This window comes from Hypanus sabinus, chromosome 6, assembly GCF_030144855.1.
Source record: "Hypanus sabinus isolate sHypSab1 chromosome 6, sHypSab1.hap1, whole genome shotgun sequence".
Taxonomy (NCBI): Eukaryota; Metazoa; Chordata; class Chondrichthyes; order Myliobatiformes; family Dasyatidae; genus Hypanus; species Hypanus sabinus.
Window position 1 is genome coordinate 95,488,206 of NC_082711.1, and position 17,835 is coordinate 95,506,040.

The following is a 17,835-nucleotide window of genomic DNA, read 5'->3' on the forward strand; positions in this document are numbered from 1 at the left end:
TCTCTCTTGTTAATTCTCATAAGAGAATTAGAGTGGAGTTGAAGAGTATGTGAGAGAGAACCAATGACAGAAAGATGAGGCCTGGGTCTGCATCCTGCCATAAACAATAAGCCAAATTACCTCCTCCATTATCATAACAAAAATACCATTATTGTTGATTTTATTCTCTACTCCACTATTCTTTATTTATTCTGCCAGTTACAATTCAAGAATCTCTAACATACTTCTGGAATATGATTTCCCTTTCAAAGTTCTTATTATCTTGCCCATTGTTACAATTTTCCAGCTGCTCTGTTACCAATTTTTATATAATAATAGTCCAACTTCCCTTCTATTGAAATTAAACGACCACACTAGTAGTTCTTTCATTTTGTCTCTTGTATTTTTTAAAAGTTGAAGTTTTACATTTAAGACCTTCTAACCTCTGGGAACAATTCTAAGCTCCATAGAACTTTAGAAGGCATGAGCCAGTGTGTTCAATATCTCCATAGTGACCTCCTTGAAAGCCTATTCAGGATGTTAGTTCTGGGAATTTATTAGCTTTCAAACCTATTACTATCATTTTATGAATGACAACTTCTTTCAGATCCTCCATCTCTCTGGACCTGTTATGTTCCACTGTTGCTGTGAGGGCTTTTGTTTCTTCCCCCCCCCCCCCCCCCACAATTTCCTTCTCTGAAGCCACAATTGGGTTTCTGTGCAAATGTCCTGTACCCAATGTAATTTCATTTGTCTCCGTCTGTAAGAGATCATATTAGCTTTTGCTAATTTTTCCTTTTTGCACAGTTCTGAATATTAGCTAAAACAGGAAAGTGGTTGGGGAACAAGTATGAGTGCTTAGCTTTGTACTAGCTCAGTAGTGTTAAGTACACTTTGGTAACTGGTAAGGCACAATATACAGTACTGTGCAAAATTCTTAGGCATCCTAGCTATCTATATGTACCTAAGACTGCTGCACAGTATTGTGTCTAAGCTTTTTCCACTCTTAAGGTGGGTGGACTTCAATTCAACTTTTAAGCTCCTTTTCCAAAATCTGCCAGGTCTCAGTGATATCACATCATAATAAGTCTATACTTTGGAGACTGCCAGTGTTGCATCCAACTTGGGGGTAGGTTTGTTAAAGAAGGATTAGGGTATATAATAGTCAAACTTATGGCTGAAAGGGACTTTCTGCAAAATGCAGGCTCCTCAGCTTCCCGCCCAGCTCTGTGCATCAAGAAACCTTTGGCATGCACTATTCACATCTGATGCAGTACACATTCATAAAATTATTTTCTACGTTCACAAAATCAAAATAAGGAACTTCCACACTGATAAAGATATTTCTTGCTGAAACTGTACTTTCTTAGTGACTTACACTTTACAGATGATATCAGAATTGAACTTCAAACTCCAACACCCCAAGCTGTAATAGCGTCGCACTAACCACTGCACTACTGTGATGACCAATATTTCAATTACTTCATTGATTTGAACAAAGGAATAGAATAAAATTATTGAAGCAAATATATAGGAATAATATGATTGAAATGGTTGTAACTTCCCTCATATTGAGTGGTACTGCTAAGGGATAAGCTGGGGCAGAATTTGTTAAGTGTCCCAAGATGGTTTGCCTAAGCAATATGTAGATGGACCTACGAGAGAAGGGGCAGCACTTGATCTCCTCTTAGGAAATGGGGCTGGTCAAGTGGCTGGTAAGTCAGTGAAGGAACACTTTAGGATCAATAACCATAATCCTATTAGTTTTTAAATAGTATTGAAAAAGACAGGATACGACTTCTAAATGTAATAGAGGTATATATGTAAAAATTACAAGGGACTGGATTGCCACAGTGTTTTCCCAGGGTTAGGGAATCAAGAGAAAGGTGCTGTAGGCAGTGAAAAGGGTTTTCAAGAAGTAGAGTGGGATCTTGATCAGATGGGAAAGCAGGCTGAGGAATGGCAGAGATTAATTTAGATAAGTACATCTTGAAGTGTTAAACCAGAGTAGAACTTGATGGTAAGACCCTGGAGAGTGTTGCAGAGCAGAGAGAATTAGGAGTACAATTTCATAATTCCCCTAAAGATGGCATCACAGGTAGACAGTGAGACAGTGTTGTGAAAAAAAGCTTCTGTTACCCTGGTATTCACCCATCAAATCACTGAGTATAGAAATTGAAATGTAATGTTGCAATTGTACTAGATATAAGTCAGGCTGCATTTGGAGGATTGTGTTTTAGTCACTCTTGTAGGATAGATGTTACTAATCGGGGAAGTGTAGAAAGGACTGAAGTGTATGTTGCCAGGACAGGACTTGAGGAACTGGGTTTAAAGGAAGAGTTTAGGCAGGCTAGGACTTTATTCCTTGGAGCATAGGAGATGAAAGGGTGATTGTAAAGAAATGTAAAATATCATGAGGGGCATAGATAGGAAGAAAGTCCACAGCATTTTTCCCAGGGTTGGGAAATCAAGAACCAATGGGTATAGGTTTAAAGTGAGAGGGGAGAGATTTAATAGGAACCTGGGTGGCAACTTCTTCACAAAGATGGTGGTACGTATATGCAATGAGTTGTCAGAGGACGTGATTGGGGCAGGTAAGATAACAGCATTTAAAAGGCATTTGTACAGGCACATGAACAGGAACAATTTGAGGGATATGGGTCAAAGGTGGACAAAGGGTACTAGCTAAGATAGCTATATTGATTGCCATGGATGAGTTGGGCTGAAAAGCCTGTTTCAATGCTGTGAGACTCTGACATTTGAATAGGCATGAGAGTACAAAACAATTAGATGGATATGTGTCAAACACAGTCAAATGGGAGTAGTTTAGATGGGCGTTTTGGTCAGGATGGACAACTGCTTCTGTTTTGTAAGATTCTAGAACATTGGCACAGGTACGTGCATAGAAAATATTTTAAGGGACGTAGGCCAAAAGTAGGCAAAAAGGAATAATTTAGGTGTGCATCACAGTCTGAATGGACTAGCTAGGCCAAAAGGCCTGTTTTATGTTGTATAATTCAGTGGCTAAAATGATATGTCAGAATTTAGTAATGATACTAAGATTGGTATAGTGGAGAACTGATGAAGATGAAACAATCAGTGAAATGATACAGATAGGCAAGACTGTGGTCTACTGCAGAGAGAAACATGAAACAGTACTAGGGGGAAAACTAGTATCTTAGATGCATACAAATTCAGGGCAAGTTCAGATGGGCTAAACACAGAGCTCGTCATTCAGAGCACACCAATTCAAAAATAATGGACATTAGATTTAAAATCATGAGCACAATTAAAACACAACTAAAACTAAGTTGGATCGTGACACCAAATTAGATTCTAATGTTGATATGTAATCTGTGCATATATAATTTACACTTTCTTTATTTGTACCTCAGAATGTCTGATTAGTCTGAATCAGCTCATTACTTTATCTTTTCCACTGGAATCTTCCTTTTTGCTTTGGCCTTAATTTTATTTGAACTGTATTTGGAATGTATACAATTCAAACAAAATAAAAGCTTCCAAAATTTTGTGTTGAATAGAATTTTTATAGTTAGCTTCATTTTGTAGCAACATATCCAGTTGATTAACCAGCTGTGTGAATGAACCAGCTTAAACCCTTTGTTAAACGTCCTTCATCTTCTTTTCCTTCATCTATCTGGCCATCATAACATTATGACTTTTCTACATACATTTCTACTTTCTAGTTATACACCAGCAAAGATCACTACACCCTAGCATACCATATCAGCTAATATATCCACTTAATCTATAAGCTTTCAGCCCATCAAATCTCTCTGCACCAGCAAATATACACTGGCAATCAGCACAAAATTTCCTTCACTCCACTAATCACCTCAACCACCAGGAAGCTACAATTCACCAACTTGTCTTACAGCTCATTTTATGAGAAAATTATTTTACAGGGTTCTTTACTGCAAATTTTTTCTGTTTATAAATGATTGATCATCTCTAAATTGCTATTCAATAATTTTGCAGTTGTTTAGAAATCATCAGTAAAAACGACAACTTTGACTTTTATCTTAGGTCTTACAAAATACAGTGAGGTTTTGTATTCCCCCCACAGAAATGATAGGTAAGTAGGCCTGTCTAGCTGATGTATCTAAAATTCAGGACTTAGAAACTGTACTGTGACCATGTAAATGAATTATCTGCATTACCATGTGAGGCTACGCTTGTTCCCTCCACATAACTTGCATCAGGAACTTGAAGCTTATCAACAATGATGTGTAGCTGGAAGTAGTATTTTGAATGGAATTCAGACCATCCAGTTCTTGTTATCTCTGCACAATGTGAATGGGACATCCTCATTCACTGGACTTCAACTGTGCACACAAGCACAGTACTGGTGTCATTTTACTCTGGGCATGCCTGCCTCAGTAATGTCCGTATCAAGTAATCTGGCAAAGGAATCAGCTGCTAAAATTGTACACCCTGCCCTGTCTAACTGGGAATTCTAGTCTTTCCTTTCCTCCATTTTCTGAATGAAACTTAATGCTCACTTGCTCCATTCATGCTCGAGCTTGGCTTATATGCTGAGGCCCCAAGGGGGTAGATTGAATCAATCACTCCTGAGTAAAGATGATGGGATTGGTCTAATGTGGACTTCTGCCTTCCATTACTAGCTTAGGAAGACAGCCAAAACCCATTTGACCTCGTTATACTGTAATAGGAGAATAAATCCAGATTATACTGTTGACATAGCTGAACTCAGAATGCTGCTGAATGCAGCTGTAACTGTGACTTATAATCATTTAAACTGAAAATATATATTTGTACTCATCAGTCTTAAGGGTAGACCACAGAAATAAATTATCTAATGTATTGAGTTATAAAGCCCTTCTCAGCACTGCAACATTACATTCCTAAGGGAAAAAATAGTCCTTTCAGGAAACAAAATGTAAAATTAATTTATGTTTGAAGTCCAATTAGTGTTAAACATTGAGAACAAATACTGGGACCTATTCTTTTTCTCAATAGAACCCTGTGCATTTACAATATACATATACTGTACATATACATATAAACTGGGATCACTTCTAAATGTGATTATGACTTCCTTGATTTGCACACAAAGATTTGATTTGCCACCACACCTAAAATAATCGCTGGCAACTTAGATTTAGAGTTCTTCATGAATTTATTGCATACCGCAGTGGACTGACCAGCATTGTTTTAAAAACCGAGATTTTATTCAAGGATATGACTGTTTTGTGGAAAGAATTAAATAGTGAGTAAGTGAATTTCATTAAGCTTGTCATTCTCCTGTCAGTGATGGGAAATGGAGAAGACTGGGGAAAGGCGAGGTCAGATGGTACACCAGGAAAGAGCCAAATGTGGGTGCGTCAGTATGTTATGCCCAGAGGAAATTTCCATTCAGGTTACTGAGGGTCTCCTAACAGTTCCAGTGAGCCCTAAATAGGAAAATACACATCTGGATAGAGGGATGTCAAGACCCTTGGTTAACATAGGGAACCGAATGTAGGGGGAGCTATCAAGTTAAGAGAAGTGAAACTAACTATGTAATTGCTGCAGGATGCCAGTTGCTGCCTATAGGATCAATCATAGGCAGACTGCATTGGCAGGGAGTAGCAATCAATGAAAAATATTAGATTAATGACTGGAGATCATGAATCTCGTGGGCGAATCAAATTAAGCAAAGAAGAAATTTCTATCAAATTGTGCATCTATGAGAAATCTTGAGCATTTAAAATATTCATTTATAAAGTACCTGTTTCTATAAAAAACAGTGAGACTTAAGATTTCAACAAAATATTGATGTTCCAATCTATATTCTCGCTTGTCTTTAAACAATCATTTTGTACCAATGAAATGATAATGATAATGAAACCTTTGTGCACCAATGTCCAAAATTAATCATGTTCATATTAGTTCAGTAGAAGCACAGTCTTCTCTGAATCAGAAAAAAAAGAAGCCTTCTCCGTGGTAGGAGGTATGGGATTGAGGAAAATCTGGCTGTGTGAATTCAGAACTGACTTGCCCATTGAATCAGAATCAAGTTTAATATCACAGCATATGTCAAGTAGTTTGTTATTTTCTGGCAGCTGTGCATTGCAATACAAAGAAATTAAAATTATAAATTACAATAAAAAGTATATTAAAATAAATTAGATAAGTAGTGCAAAAAGAGAGGGAAAAAATTATGAGTTAGTGTTCATGGGCTCATTGTCCGTTTAGAACTCCGATGGTGGAGGGGAAGAAGCTGTTCCTGAAATGTTAAATGTATGCCCTCAGGCTCCTGTACCTCCTCCTTGATTGTAGCAGTGAGAAGAGGGCATGTGCTGTGTGATGGGCATCCTTAAAGATGGATGCCACCCTCTTGAAGGTGTCCTGGATGCTGGGAAAGCTGGTGCTCATGATGGAGCTGACTGAGTCTACAAATTTCTGCAGTTTTTTCCCCAGTACCTTGCAGTGGCCCTTCCATACCAGACAGTGATGCAATCAGTTAAAATGCTCTGTACCACAAATCTGTAGAAATTTGTAAGTGTCTTTGGTGACGTACCAATTCTCGGCAAATTCCTAAAGAACTATAGCTGATATTGCGCTTTCTTTGAAATTACATTAATATGTTAGGGCCAGGATAGATCCAAAGAGATGTTGACACCCAGGAACCTGAAACTACTCACCTTTTCCATGGAAGAAAAATGATGGTTGTAGATGAAGCATATTCTACCTGGAGGTTTGTGACTAGTGGTGTTCCACAAAGGTCTGTTCTGGGACCCCTGCCCTTTGTGACTTCTATAAATGACTTGGATATGTAAGTGTAAAGGTGGGTTAATAAGATTGCAAATGACATAAAGGTTGATGGAGTTAGGGATAGTGTAGATGGCTGTCGTAGGTTAAAATGGGACATTGACAGGTTGCACAGCTTTGCTGAGAAGTGTCAGATGCAGTTTAACCCTGAAAACTGTTAAGTGATTCACTCTGGAAGGTTGAATTTGAGGCAGAATATAGGATTAATGGCATGATTCTTAACAGTGTGCAGGGACAGAGGGATCATCAGGGAACATGTCCATAGATCCTTCAAAGTTGCCACACAAGTTGATAGGGTGGAAGGCGTCTGGTGCATTACTGTTCATTAATTAGGATATTGAGTTCAAGAGCCACGAGATAATGTTGCTCTATCAAACCCTGGTTAGATCACACTTGGAATATTGTCTTCAGTTCTGGTCTACTCATTACAGGAAGGATGTGGAAGCTTTAGAGAGTGCAGAGGAAACTTATCAGGACACTGTCTGGATTAGAGAGCATATCTAATGGAGATAGGCTGAGCAAAGGAAGATGAGAGGCAACTCAAAGGAAGTGTACAAAAGGATAAGAGGCACAGATCAATTGGATAGCAAGAGACAATTTCCCAGGGCAGAAATAGCTAATACCATGGGGCAAAATTTTAAAGTGATTGGAGTGAGCTACAGTGGGGTTGTCAGAAGGGAGTTCTTTACACAGAGAGTGGTAGGTGCATTGAAAAAAGTTTAACAGTGGTGGCAGAGGCAGATATATGAAGAACGTTTGCAAAACTCTTTGATGGGTACATGAATGATAGAAAAATTGGAGCTATGTAAATCAGAAGGATTAAATTGACAACTCCTTTGCTTTCAACTTTGGAATCAGCTCTATTTCTATCTTTAATATCTCTTTGTTACTTTTCAGGGTTCTTTTGAAGACCCTGACCTGGGGTTACATGTCGACTTTGGTTCTTTGTGGGCCTCACGACCGACCACTTTTCAATATGGCAAGGACGCGGCCTGACAGACTAGTGTGCTTTCAGGGTGCCAGACTTCCGTGGTTCCAGAGGTGGACAGACTCGAGGATGGTGTGTTGTGGGAGATGGAAGATCGTAAACAGCGAGCTGGCAGCTGCCTGTGTGCTCAGAGACCCGAGTTCTTTGGGCACAGAGCTCGGAAAAAGCAGCGCAACAGACTTTTAACACCATAAATCAGCAAGTAGTTTTGTTATGTCACCCTTCTCGCTGTGAAATGGGGACACCTCTTTTTCCCCTTTCAGGGAGATAGAGAGCCTGTGGTATGTTGAATTACCGGGTGAACGAGTAGTCTTTGGGGTAGTGCAAGTCTGTGTCTTTATTGATGCTTTGCTGCACGTTTGAGAGCTTGGTGCAGGGTGCCGATGTTTTTTTGCTGGTGGGGGGGGGGGGGGTCATTGCCTTGCTGCTGTTTGTGCATGGGAGGGGGAAGCTGGGGGTGCTTTGGGGTTCTAACATTTAATTGTCATTCATTCTTTGGGGCACGCCTCTGTTTCTGTGGATGTTTGTGAAGAAAAAGAATTTCAGGATGTATATTGTAAACATTAAATGTACCTATTGTAATGTACACAAGATATTAAGAGGAATAGACAGAGTGGACAGCCAGCGCCTTTTCCCCAGGGCACCACTGCTCAGTACAAGAGGACATGGCTTTAAGGTAAGGGGAGGGAAGTTCAAGGGGGATATTAGACGAAGTTTTTACTCAGAGAGTAGTTGGTGTGTGGAATGCACTGCCTGAGTCAGTGGTGGAGGCAGACACACTAGTGAAACTTAAGAGACAACTAGACAGGTATATGGAGGAATTTAAGGTGGGGGGTTATACGGGAGGCAGGGTTTAAGGATCATCACAACATTGTGGGCCAAAGGGAGTGTACTGTGCTATAATGTTCGATGTTCTTCACTCCAAGGGCTTGAGCACATAATTTAAAGTAACATTTCAGCAGAGTATTCAGGCAGTGTTGTATTGTCAGAACCAATGTCAGCCAAAGGTAATTTACCATTTAAAGATGAAGTGCAATGCTGGAACCTATAAATATGGTTACAATTCATTTGTAACCAATGCAAATGTATGCACCTTGGTTACATTACCCTGCGCTATAAGTGACTGCACTTCTAAAACCTAAAAAGAACATAACAGACAGAAGTGGAAATAGACCATTCAGCCTATTGTGCCCGCACTGTCTTTCAAATAGATCATAGCTGATCACTTGCCTCAGGACCAAACCCTTTCACTAACCCCCTATTTCTTACTTCTGTCAACAAAATATATTCAATTTATCTTGAATACACTCAGTAAATGAATCTCTACAGCCCTCCTGAGTATAGAATTCCAGGTTATTATCCACCGGGTGACATGTCTTCTGAACTCAGTCCTGAAAATATTTTGTATCTTCCATAGTTCAGTGACAGTGAAGTACCTTTTTACAAGTCTTATAGTAACAAATGTAAATTAAACCTTAATGTTCACTTTAAAACCGGAGTTTAACAGACAAAATGGGACAGCATGGTGGCATAGGTGGTTAGTATAATGCTGTACAGTAACAGTAACTTGGGTTCACTTCCCACCGTTGCCTGTAAGGAGTTTGTACGTTCTCCCCATGACCGTGTACATTTTCTCCAGGTTCTCTGGTTTCCTCTCACAATCCAAGGATGTAATGGTTGGTAGGTTAATTGGTCATTGCAAATTATCCCATGATTAGGCCCAGATTAAATCAGAGGATTGCTGTGTGGCAAGGCTTTAAGGACCAGAAGGGCCTATTCTGAGCTGTATCTCAATAAATAAGTAAAAACTTCAAATCCACATAGCAGTAGTTTATTTTTATAAACTGGTGAGGCCTGTCAACTTCCTATGACTAGTATTCTGTGTTAACAATAGAGAAGAACAACATGTTGTATGATTCAAGGATGTTGCAAGAGTTATGTGTCACTGTTCACTTTATTTCAGACCTTTAATATGTGATAAGCTGATCAATGGAAGGTTATTTACATACTGTACATTAATACCTCCAGGTTTAATTTAAAAATATAAGCTACAATGCCAAAAGGGCAAACTAAATCCTTTTTGGGGATCTTGTATCGTTCATTGCATTGAGGTGTTGTTCTTTAAGCAAATATTAACATAAAGATGAAGGATTGAGAGAAAGCAGCTCAGAATAAGACCTCCCTCTAACAGCACCACAACAGTGGACAAAGCAAATAACCTTGGTAATGAATGGTTTTATCTTTAATAACCACAATTTCTCTGGCCATTTTCACACAGGCAGAGGTGGAAATGTGAGCCCAAAGCACTTTTCTAATGCTAACACATCAGATAATGGATTCAGGCTGAGGCTCCACTGGGATTGAAAATGACTGGTAGCAGTCCCTTCAGTGTAATTGTAGAAGCCAGTTATTCAATAAACTCCAGCTGAAAACATCTCGCTTCATTGCTGCTGTTAGTTTTGATTCTGTTTTGTGCATTTGTACCTCAACCACACTAACCTGAATCATATGCATAATCCCGCGGCTCCTGCTTAATCATCATGGGCTGTGGAAAACTCTGGTTCGTTGGACCACTAATCATAGTGGCATGTTCATAGACTGGATCATGGTATTCCTGTTTGAACCCCTGAGGGGGAAAGGGGATGTTGGGCTCAGACAACTGCCTCTGGTACATGGGACGACCTTCCCTGGGCAGTCCATGTGGAGGTGGGAATGAATGGCATGGCTCGGAGAGCTGACGCCGGAATCTGCAAGTGACATAAAACAGGAAAGATCAGTGAAAACTAAACTAAACTTTTATCATATTCCTCAGCAATCAAGCTTTCTTTACACTGTCAAAAATGAGCATTTTTATGAGTTACCCAGCATGTTAAACAACATTAGATGTAAGCTGGAAGTAAGATCAAAGGATAAAGTGATGAGACTCTTAAAGAAACAGAAGGGAATAATTAGATGTACTTTGGCTGAAGCTGATTAGATGGACAAACAACCTTCTGCTCGCAGAAATTTTGCTTCAATATTTAGTACACGACCACAATAAGCACTCAGAAGTGAACTCAAAGGCAACACAGTGTCATCAAATATGGATGGGAAAAATACATTCTTTGCAGAGTTCACATTGAGACAACTGCCTAGATGACAATAATCACAAGGAGATTGAAGCCAATAGGGAGTAGATAACCAAGAGTTTGCTCTCCCAGCAAGGAGTGTTTCACTGTAAGAGAGCTTAATGGGTATCTAGAAAAGCTACCTTTACAGTGTTAAGAACAGATACCATTGAATCATTCCAGGCTGTGATATATTTTTGCAGGTTGACCCAAGTTAAAACCAATCGCAGTTTCGCCTTGTAAAAACATAGCAGCATGTGAACTCTTTGGTTAGGCTAGTGTCTTGCAGACAGTCTCGCATATCTATTACCCATTTATATACAAGAGAATTAGTGCTAATAATAATGAACATAAAGCCATATATTTTAATAGCGGAGATGAGGCAGTGAATTTGCTAATGATCTGAAAAGACTGATGAAAAGGCTTGGATCAGGATACAGCACAAATCAGGCGAGAATAAATTAGTTGTCCATTGCAAGACAAACTTGACTTCCATATCATTGAACTCAATGAAAAAGAAAATTCTAGCAGTGTAAAGCCATTATGTTTGTCTGTGTTATATTACTGCCCAAGGTCTGTAGTTATTTCTGGCTGTATTCCCAACCAGTTTTGTATCCATGCACTGAGAACAACTTTCAGTGCAGAATGGAACCAATATATATATGATGAAACTTCTGCAAGAAGCCCAGTAATTAACATATAATTTTTGTTTGTTGCTAATTTAGGTTTTACCACGTTTTAGAGGGCAGTCATTGATAGAATGAGGAAACTCTTTTGACAGCTAAATAAACATACAAAAGGTCCAAGTGTACTTGCTAACCTAGGATCCATTGGGTAGGTGTTCTCTGGAATGGGCTGGGTGGCAGGAAGATGAGCTGGAAAACTTCTGTCCGGTTTGGGAGTAGCTGCAGGATTAGGAGAGCCATGGTGCAAGGGGGACACTGGTGTGCTGGATGGGGTTGGCGGGTTAGAGAGTTTCAATCCAGCAGGCGGCTTCTGGTCGTAGGCACTGAAAGAAACAGAAGCAAGCCCACAAATGTAACAAGAGATAATTGGGCAAAATGCATTTCTCACTGCACTGTCAGCTAACAAATTTGACCTTGCTTTCGGCATTAGATTAGCTGTAGTGAGAAGGATCTAAATAATTTCCTTAAGAAACACACACAAAATGCTGGAGAAACTCAGCAAGTCAGGCAGCAACTATGGAAATGGATTTTAACAGTCGACATTTCGGGCTGAGACCCTTCTTAAGGACTGGTGAAAATGAGGCAATGAGGGCCAGGGAATTGAAAGTTGCTGAGGAGTGGCAGAGTGGAGATACCTCTTTACCAAAGGAGGGGGAAGGTACTCCTTCCCTCCTCTACCCTGCAAGCCACCCTTGGGCAAAGTGTAGCACCTGCTTAGCCCCTGATCAGGGTCACATGAAGCCACGGGAGCAGGTGGTGCATACCACAAGTTCTGGCTATACGATCACTGATGCCAGACAAACAGTCTCTGAAGAGTATTGATAATGGCTGGGGTCACCTATTTTGTAAAGAGTCTGCTCAGAAGAAGGCAATGGCACTTCTGTAGAAAAATTTTGCCATCCCTTACTTCGAGTTTCTTTCGGTTAAGATTTACTTTTTTTTTAAAATGTGTAAACATATTATAGTTCAGGTAGTCGGCAATATACCTTATTTTTATAAATACAGCTCTGTTGTGATGAAAGTTCTGATTAACTTTTTTATATATCGTAAGTTAGGCTTGGAGTTGGATAGTGAGTGGTGACTAACTTTATATGATTCTACTATGGGTGCTTTTTCTTAATTGTTATGAACTGTACTTTTCATACATTTGTTTTGCACTGTATAAACCTTTTCATTTACTGTTTTTGCTTGTTTTGTCGCATTGTAGAAACTCATAAAAAAAATTGATTTAAAAAGCGAAACATTTTGCTAAGAGCAATCATGGTCCCAGGTACTTGTCACAAGGTGGAGCAGTCCCTTGATTTTCATAAAATAATTAATAGTGGGAAAAAAAGCTACAGATGCTGGAAATCAAAAGCAAAAAGGGAATTCTGGAAGTGTTGAGCACATCAGGCTGCAGCAGTGAATAGAGAAGCAGAAGACCATTCTGAGGTGGGGCCTGATGAGTGGTCTCCTGAAGGATCGTCAATCTGAAATGTTAACTCTCTTTCTCCTTCCAGAGCTGCTGAATATTTCCAGCATTTGTATTTTTATTCCTGAGGGAGGACCTGCTGTTTCATTCATGCGCTGGTACATTTTAGGCACAAAAGATAAAAGCACAATAGTGTTCTCCTGCAGTAAAGGACTGGCATTATGGCACTGCTTTGATGTATAAAGTGAGCATGCTGATGTTCTGAAATATCTTGATTTACGGAGACTATCAGGGAATTGTCTGTATCAATATTCATTCAGGAAAAGAAAGAAAGGCTATTTTTTTTTGCTCATACCAGTTTAAAACATTGAGATCTGTGCATTTTTGACTGTAATATCAGTGCTTTGCTGGGAATTTAATGCCTAGATTTACTAAGGTCTTCCTGGTACAAGACAAGACAAAACCCACAACACCAATCCGGGGAAATTACTGCACTGGCCTGCATTATCTAAAAGAGTCAGGAATTCACTCACAGCTACAATTCCTAAATTTCAACGTGAAATTCCAACTCTTATTTTTCTTTCCACTAATGCAGCCTGACCTGCCGAGTGTTTTCAGCATTATTTCCTTTTTACTCTAGATTTCCAGGTTCTGCAGTTTCTTTAATTCTCAGGGATTTGTTCTTCCAACTTCAAATAAAGAATGATGCTCTTCTGTTGAAAAATGGGTTAACCTGGAGTGGAACAACTTTGTGCACAATTCTGGATGGGAGACAGGAAACTAGTTTTCAGAGGGATTTTCTTTCTCCTCAACTTCCTTTTTGTTACCAAATGGCCAACCTACCCAAGTGGCATTGTCAGTAGTACAACATGCAAAAGTCTTCCACAGTGAAATTTTCAACTGTGCTGATCTGTAAAGTTACAGTTCTCACTCAAACTGCTGACAGGATTAACAAACATCTTGCAGTTTGTGACACACTGCGGCATTAGGGAGGGCCCAGACGCCATACTCAAATGAAAGGACATCAGCTTTTTTTCCCTTCAGTCCACATATGTGGGCAGAGCAGTCACTTGCCTGCATCACAGGGTCCCACATAGTTCAGGCATTTGTAGTTGAGTATATCATAGAACCATAAAAATCTACAGCACATTACAGGCCCTTCGGCCCACAATGTTGGGCTGACTATGTAACCTACTCCAGAAATGGTCTAAAATTAACCTACTGCATAGCCCTCTATTTTCCTAAACTCCATGTACCTAAGGGTCTCTTAGAAGACTTTATTCTGTCCACCTCTACCACCATTGCTGGCAGTACATTCCACAGACCAACCACTCTCTGCGTAAAATAGCTTACCTTTGACATCCCCCTTGTACCTATTTCCAAGCACTTTAAAACTATGCCCCCTTATGTTAGCCACTTCAGCCCTGGGGAAAAGCCTCCGGTTATCCATGCGATCAGTGCCTCTCATTATCTTATTAACCTCCATCAGGTCACCTCTAATCCTCTGTCACTCCAAGTTCACTCAAACTATTCTCATAAGGCATGCTCTCCAATCTAGGCAACATCCTTGTAAATCCCCTCTGCACTCTGTCTACAGTAACCACATCCTTCCTGTAGTGAGGCAACCAGAACTGAACACAGTACTCCAAGTGGGGTCTAACTAAGGTCCTATATAGCTGTAACATTACCTCACGGCTCTTGAACTCAGTTTCACGGTTGATGAAGGCTAATACACCACATGCCTTCATAATAGCAGTCACCTGCACAGCAGCTTTGAGTGTCCTATGGACACAAACCCCAAGATCTCACTGATTCTCCACACGTCCAAGCGTCTTACCACTAATATTATATTCCGTCTTCAAATTTGACCTACCGAGATGAACAACTTCACACTTATCTTGGTTGAACACCACCTGCCACAAAGATCTGACTTTCTGGCAGAAAAAGATGATTGCAGGCTCAAAGGATTTTCAAAGAGCATCCTTCCTGCAGGCACCAATCTTCAACAACCTCTCCAAGTCCCTTCAGTCCAAAGGAAACACTTTCCAAATCACCTCTCATTATTTAGTTGCAACTCTCCCCTGTGGCTGGAAGAGGGCTGCTTATATGCTGTGGCATTTCTCTGCAGAGACAGCATCTGCTGGACTACACACGGAGAAGTGAAAGAACACACAGCATATCAGTAAGGAAGATCACATTGAAGCCGACAATGTTAAATTGAATGCAGTGTTTTTCAGGGAAGGTTAACAGCGCTGGTCTGTGAGGAACACAAGTTCATTCTCTTTATGTGATTGTCATAAGCTTCAATGGGATAAATCGCAATGCCGTTGTAACATCTAAAAAAAATTCTCTTGGCCCTAATCTTTTACACCCAACCAAATCAAGCAATACCCAGCCTAGCTACATTGCTTCCAAGCAGCATTCAAAATATTGAATATTAATTAAATATTAGAAATTGTAATCTTGAGAGAAAAAGGGATGGAATGAACTAAAAATTAAGAGCACAAACGTAAAGTGAATGTACTGTGCAGGACAAATAAAACTCGACTTAACCCATAAATGTGACAGGGAGGCAACAATTCACCTTTACTTCATCTACTTCAGATCGCTTTAACTAAACACGTAGAAGCCAACCATGAAAGTGACTTTGTAACATATGAGGCAAAACTATCATCAGAAGTTGCATATCGTACTCCCGTTCCCCCCACAAATTCCACCCCACCCTTCCCCAGTCAAATACAGTGGTGAACACACTGGGTTAACAACGGAAGAAAAGCAAGTGCAGTTTTAAACCGAGTCTGCGTTAAATGCATTGATATGTGCAATTTCTGCTGCTTAAAGCAGAGATATAAATAATTATGGAACATTTGAAAGAAGAGGACATTCAGCCCACCCTACATGCTAACCAAATAAGAGCCATCCAGCCTGATGTGTTTTTGAGCACTCAATCTGTAGCTTTGCAGGTTCTAATACCTCTAGTACCTCTGCAAATTTTTAAGCGATAACAGTTTCTGCCTCTACCTCACTTTTAGGCTGTGAATTCCTAACCCCTCCCACGCTCTGGGTAAAAACCTCTTCCTGTTCTCCCGTCTGACCTTTCTATGGATTACTTTCAAGCTGTACCCTTACATTATGCTCCTTCAGAAAGGAAATAACAACTACAGCATAGAATAGTACTGGTAATTCAACCTACTTGTGCTAATGTTTTAACCTACACTAAGATCAATCTAACCTTTTCCTCTTATATAATCTTCTATTTCTCTAGTATCATTTGCCTATCTAAGACTCACTTAAAATGTCCCTCATGTTTTTGCCTTTACCACCACTTCCAGCAGCAGTTTCAGGCACCCATCACTCTCTGTAAAAACTTACCCATGACATGCCTCCCTATTCTTTCCTTAATTTTATGACCCCCCTCGTGTTAGCCATTTTTATGAAAGAAACATATTGGTCATTGGAAGAATAAGTCATATATTATTAACTGGGAATACCAGTGAACTCATCTTACCTGACATTATACAGGCACTTTTCCCCATAGCTGAACTTGAAAGGTTGCTCGTGGCTGCAGGCAGTGCTCAGCTCAGAACAGGGACTCTGTGGTTCCTTCTTGATTTTTAGAGAGAGGCCATGAAAAGCCACTGAAATGAAGTGGGAGAAACAGAATGAGAAAGAGCATCTTGGCAGATCGATACAAAGAGATCCAAAAGAGTATCTTTGCTCTCTATCTTGCCATCACTCAGGCTTTGTGCTGGTTACTTTAAGGTATTGTTGACAAACAATGTTTGATTCGTTTGGATCCCATTGACAGCCTTCAAATGGAGGCTTTTAACTAGGCACGATAAGCCAGTGGTGATATACAAGACAGTGATAGCTAAGTATAACAGCTCACTCATTGAGGACTACAAATTAGTGAACAACAAGACAAACAAATATTCACAAAGATGCAATGTTAAACGGTTAATTTATATTTATCATTATTATTGTTATGAGCAGAGAGACAACATCTGCCGGAAGTAAATTCCTTGTATGTGTACAGCTACTTGGTGATTAAAGTCTGATTCTGATTAAGGAGCATAGCAAAATAGTTTATTTTTCCTGAGATTTATTTTTTTATACAAACAACTACTGCCAGAAGTCTCTTTGCAAAATATTTATAATAAATACTTAAATAGTCATAATTTTACAATCCTTATTGCACAACAAGTAAAGTGTGTATACTTGGAATGATAGCAGACCAGTTAAATAAATGGTTTTGCTTCAGTGTGCCTTTTAACATTCATAGGACATTTAGATGCATGGAGAAGGGGAGCTTGCTATGTGGACAACAGCCTGCTCTCCATATCACACTACATATTTGGACAACTAGGACATAATAACCATGGTCAACTCTGACCAATGGAGGCCTCAGGACTAAAAAAGCACTGTTGTTTGTAATTGATCTAATCTTATATACGCAACAATGTTATATAAAGATCTTGATGTATGTCAGAGTATGATGCAAATCTCTACGTTTATAAATATGTGCATAGAACAATTCGGTATTGACTGAAGTCAGAGCTCTCGGATTCCATGTTGAGCAAGCACTAATATGGGCACTCACAAGAGAAGCCAAAAAAAGTGTTCATTTAGAATTGTAGCGCTAAATCTTCATCGGGGTAATACTCTGTCCTCGAAACCAAACAAACAGCATCTTAAGATTTCCAACAAATTTTTCAGCAATTCAAACCCTCTGATGTAAACTATGATATGGGGAGAGAAATGACTATACAAAATTTGGAATGGTCAAAAACAGCATCCTTTTCTGTAGCATTTCAAAGGTAGAAAAATTATCGCAAGGCATTGCAGTGCAGCATTTCAAACAAAACAAAT

The 17,835-nt window shown here is 39.6% G+C and overlaps 1 protein-coding gene across 2 annotated transcripts in view; it reads right to left on the reverse strand.

The window, feature by feature from the left end:
* The window catches only part of etv1 (ETS variant transcription factor 1), a 144,665-nt gene that overhangs the window by 64,471 nt on the left and 62,359 nt on the right, over positions 1-17,835 (reverse strand). The window contains exons 6-8 of one of the 2 annotated variants that reach the window (XM_059972629.1): positions 16,475-16,604; positions 11,690-11,878; positions 10,262-10,509 (exon numbers count right to left, since the gene is read on the reverse strand). In XM_059972629.1, coding sequence (XP_059828612.1) covers positions 10,262-10,509; positions 11,690-11,878; positions 16,475-16,604 — 567 coding nt within the window. The remainder of the gene's footprint in view (positions 1-10,261; positions 10,510-11,689; positions 11,879-16,474; positions 16,605-17,835) is intronic. The other variant, XM_059972630.1, reaches the window with a different exon arrangement.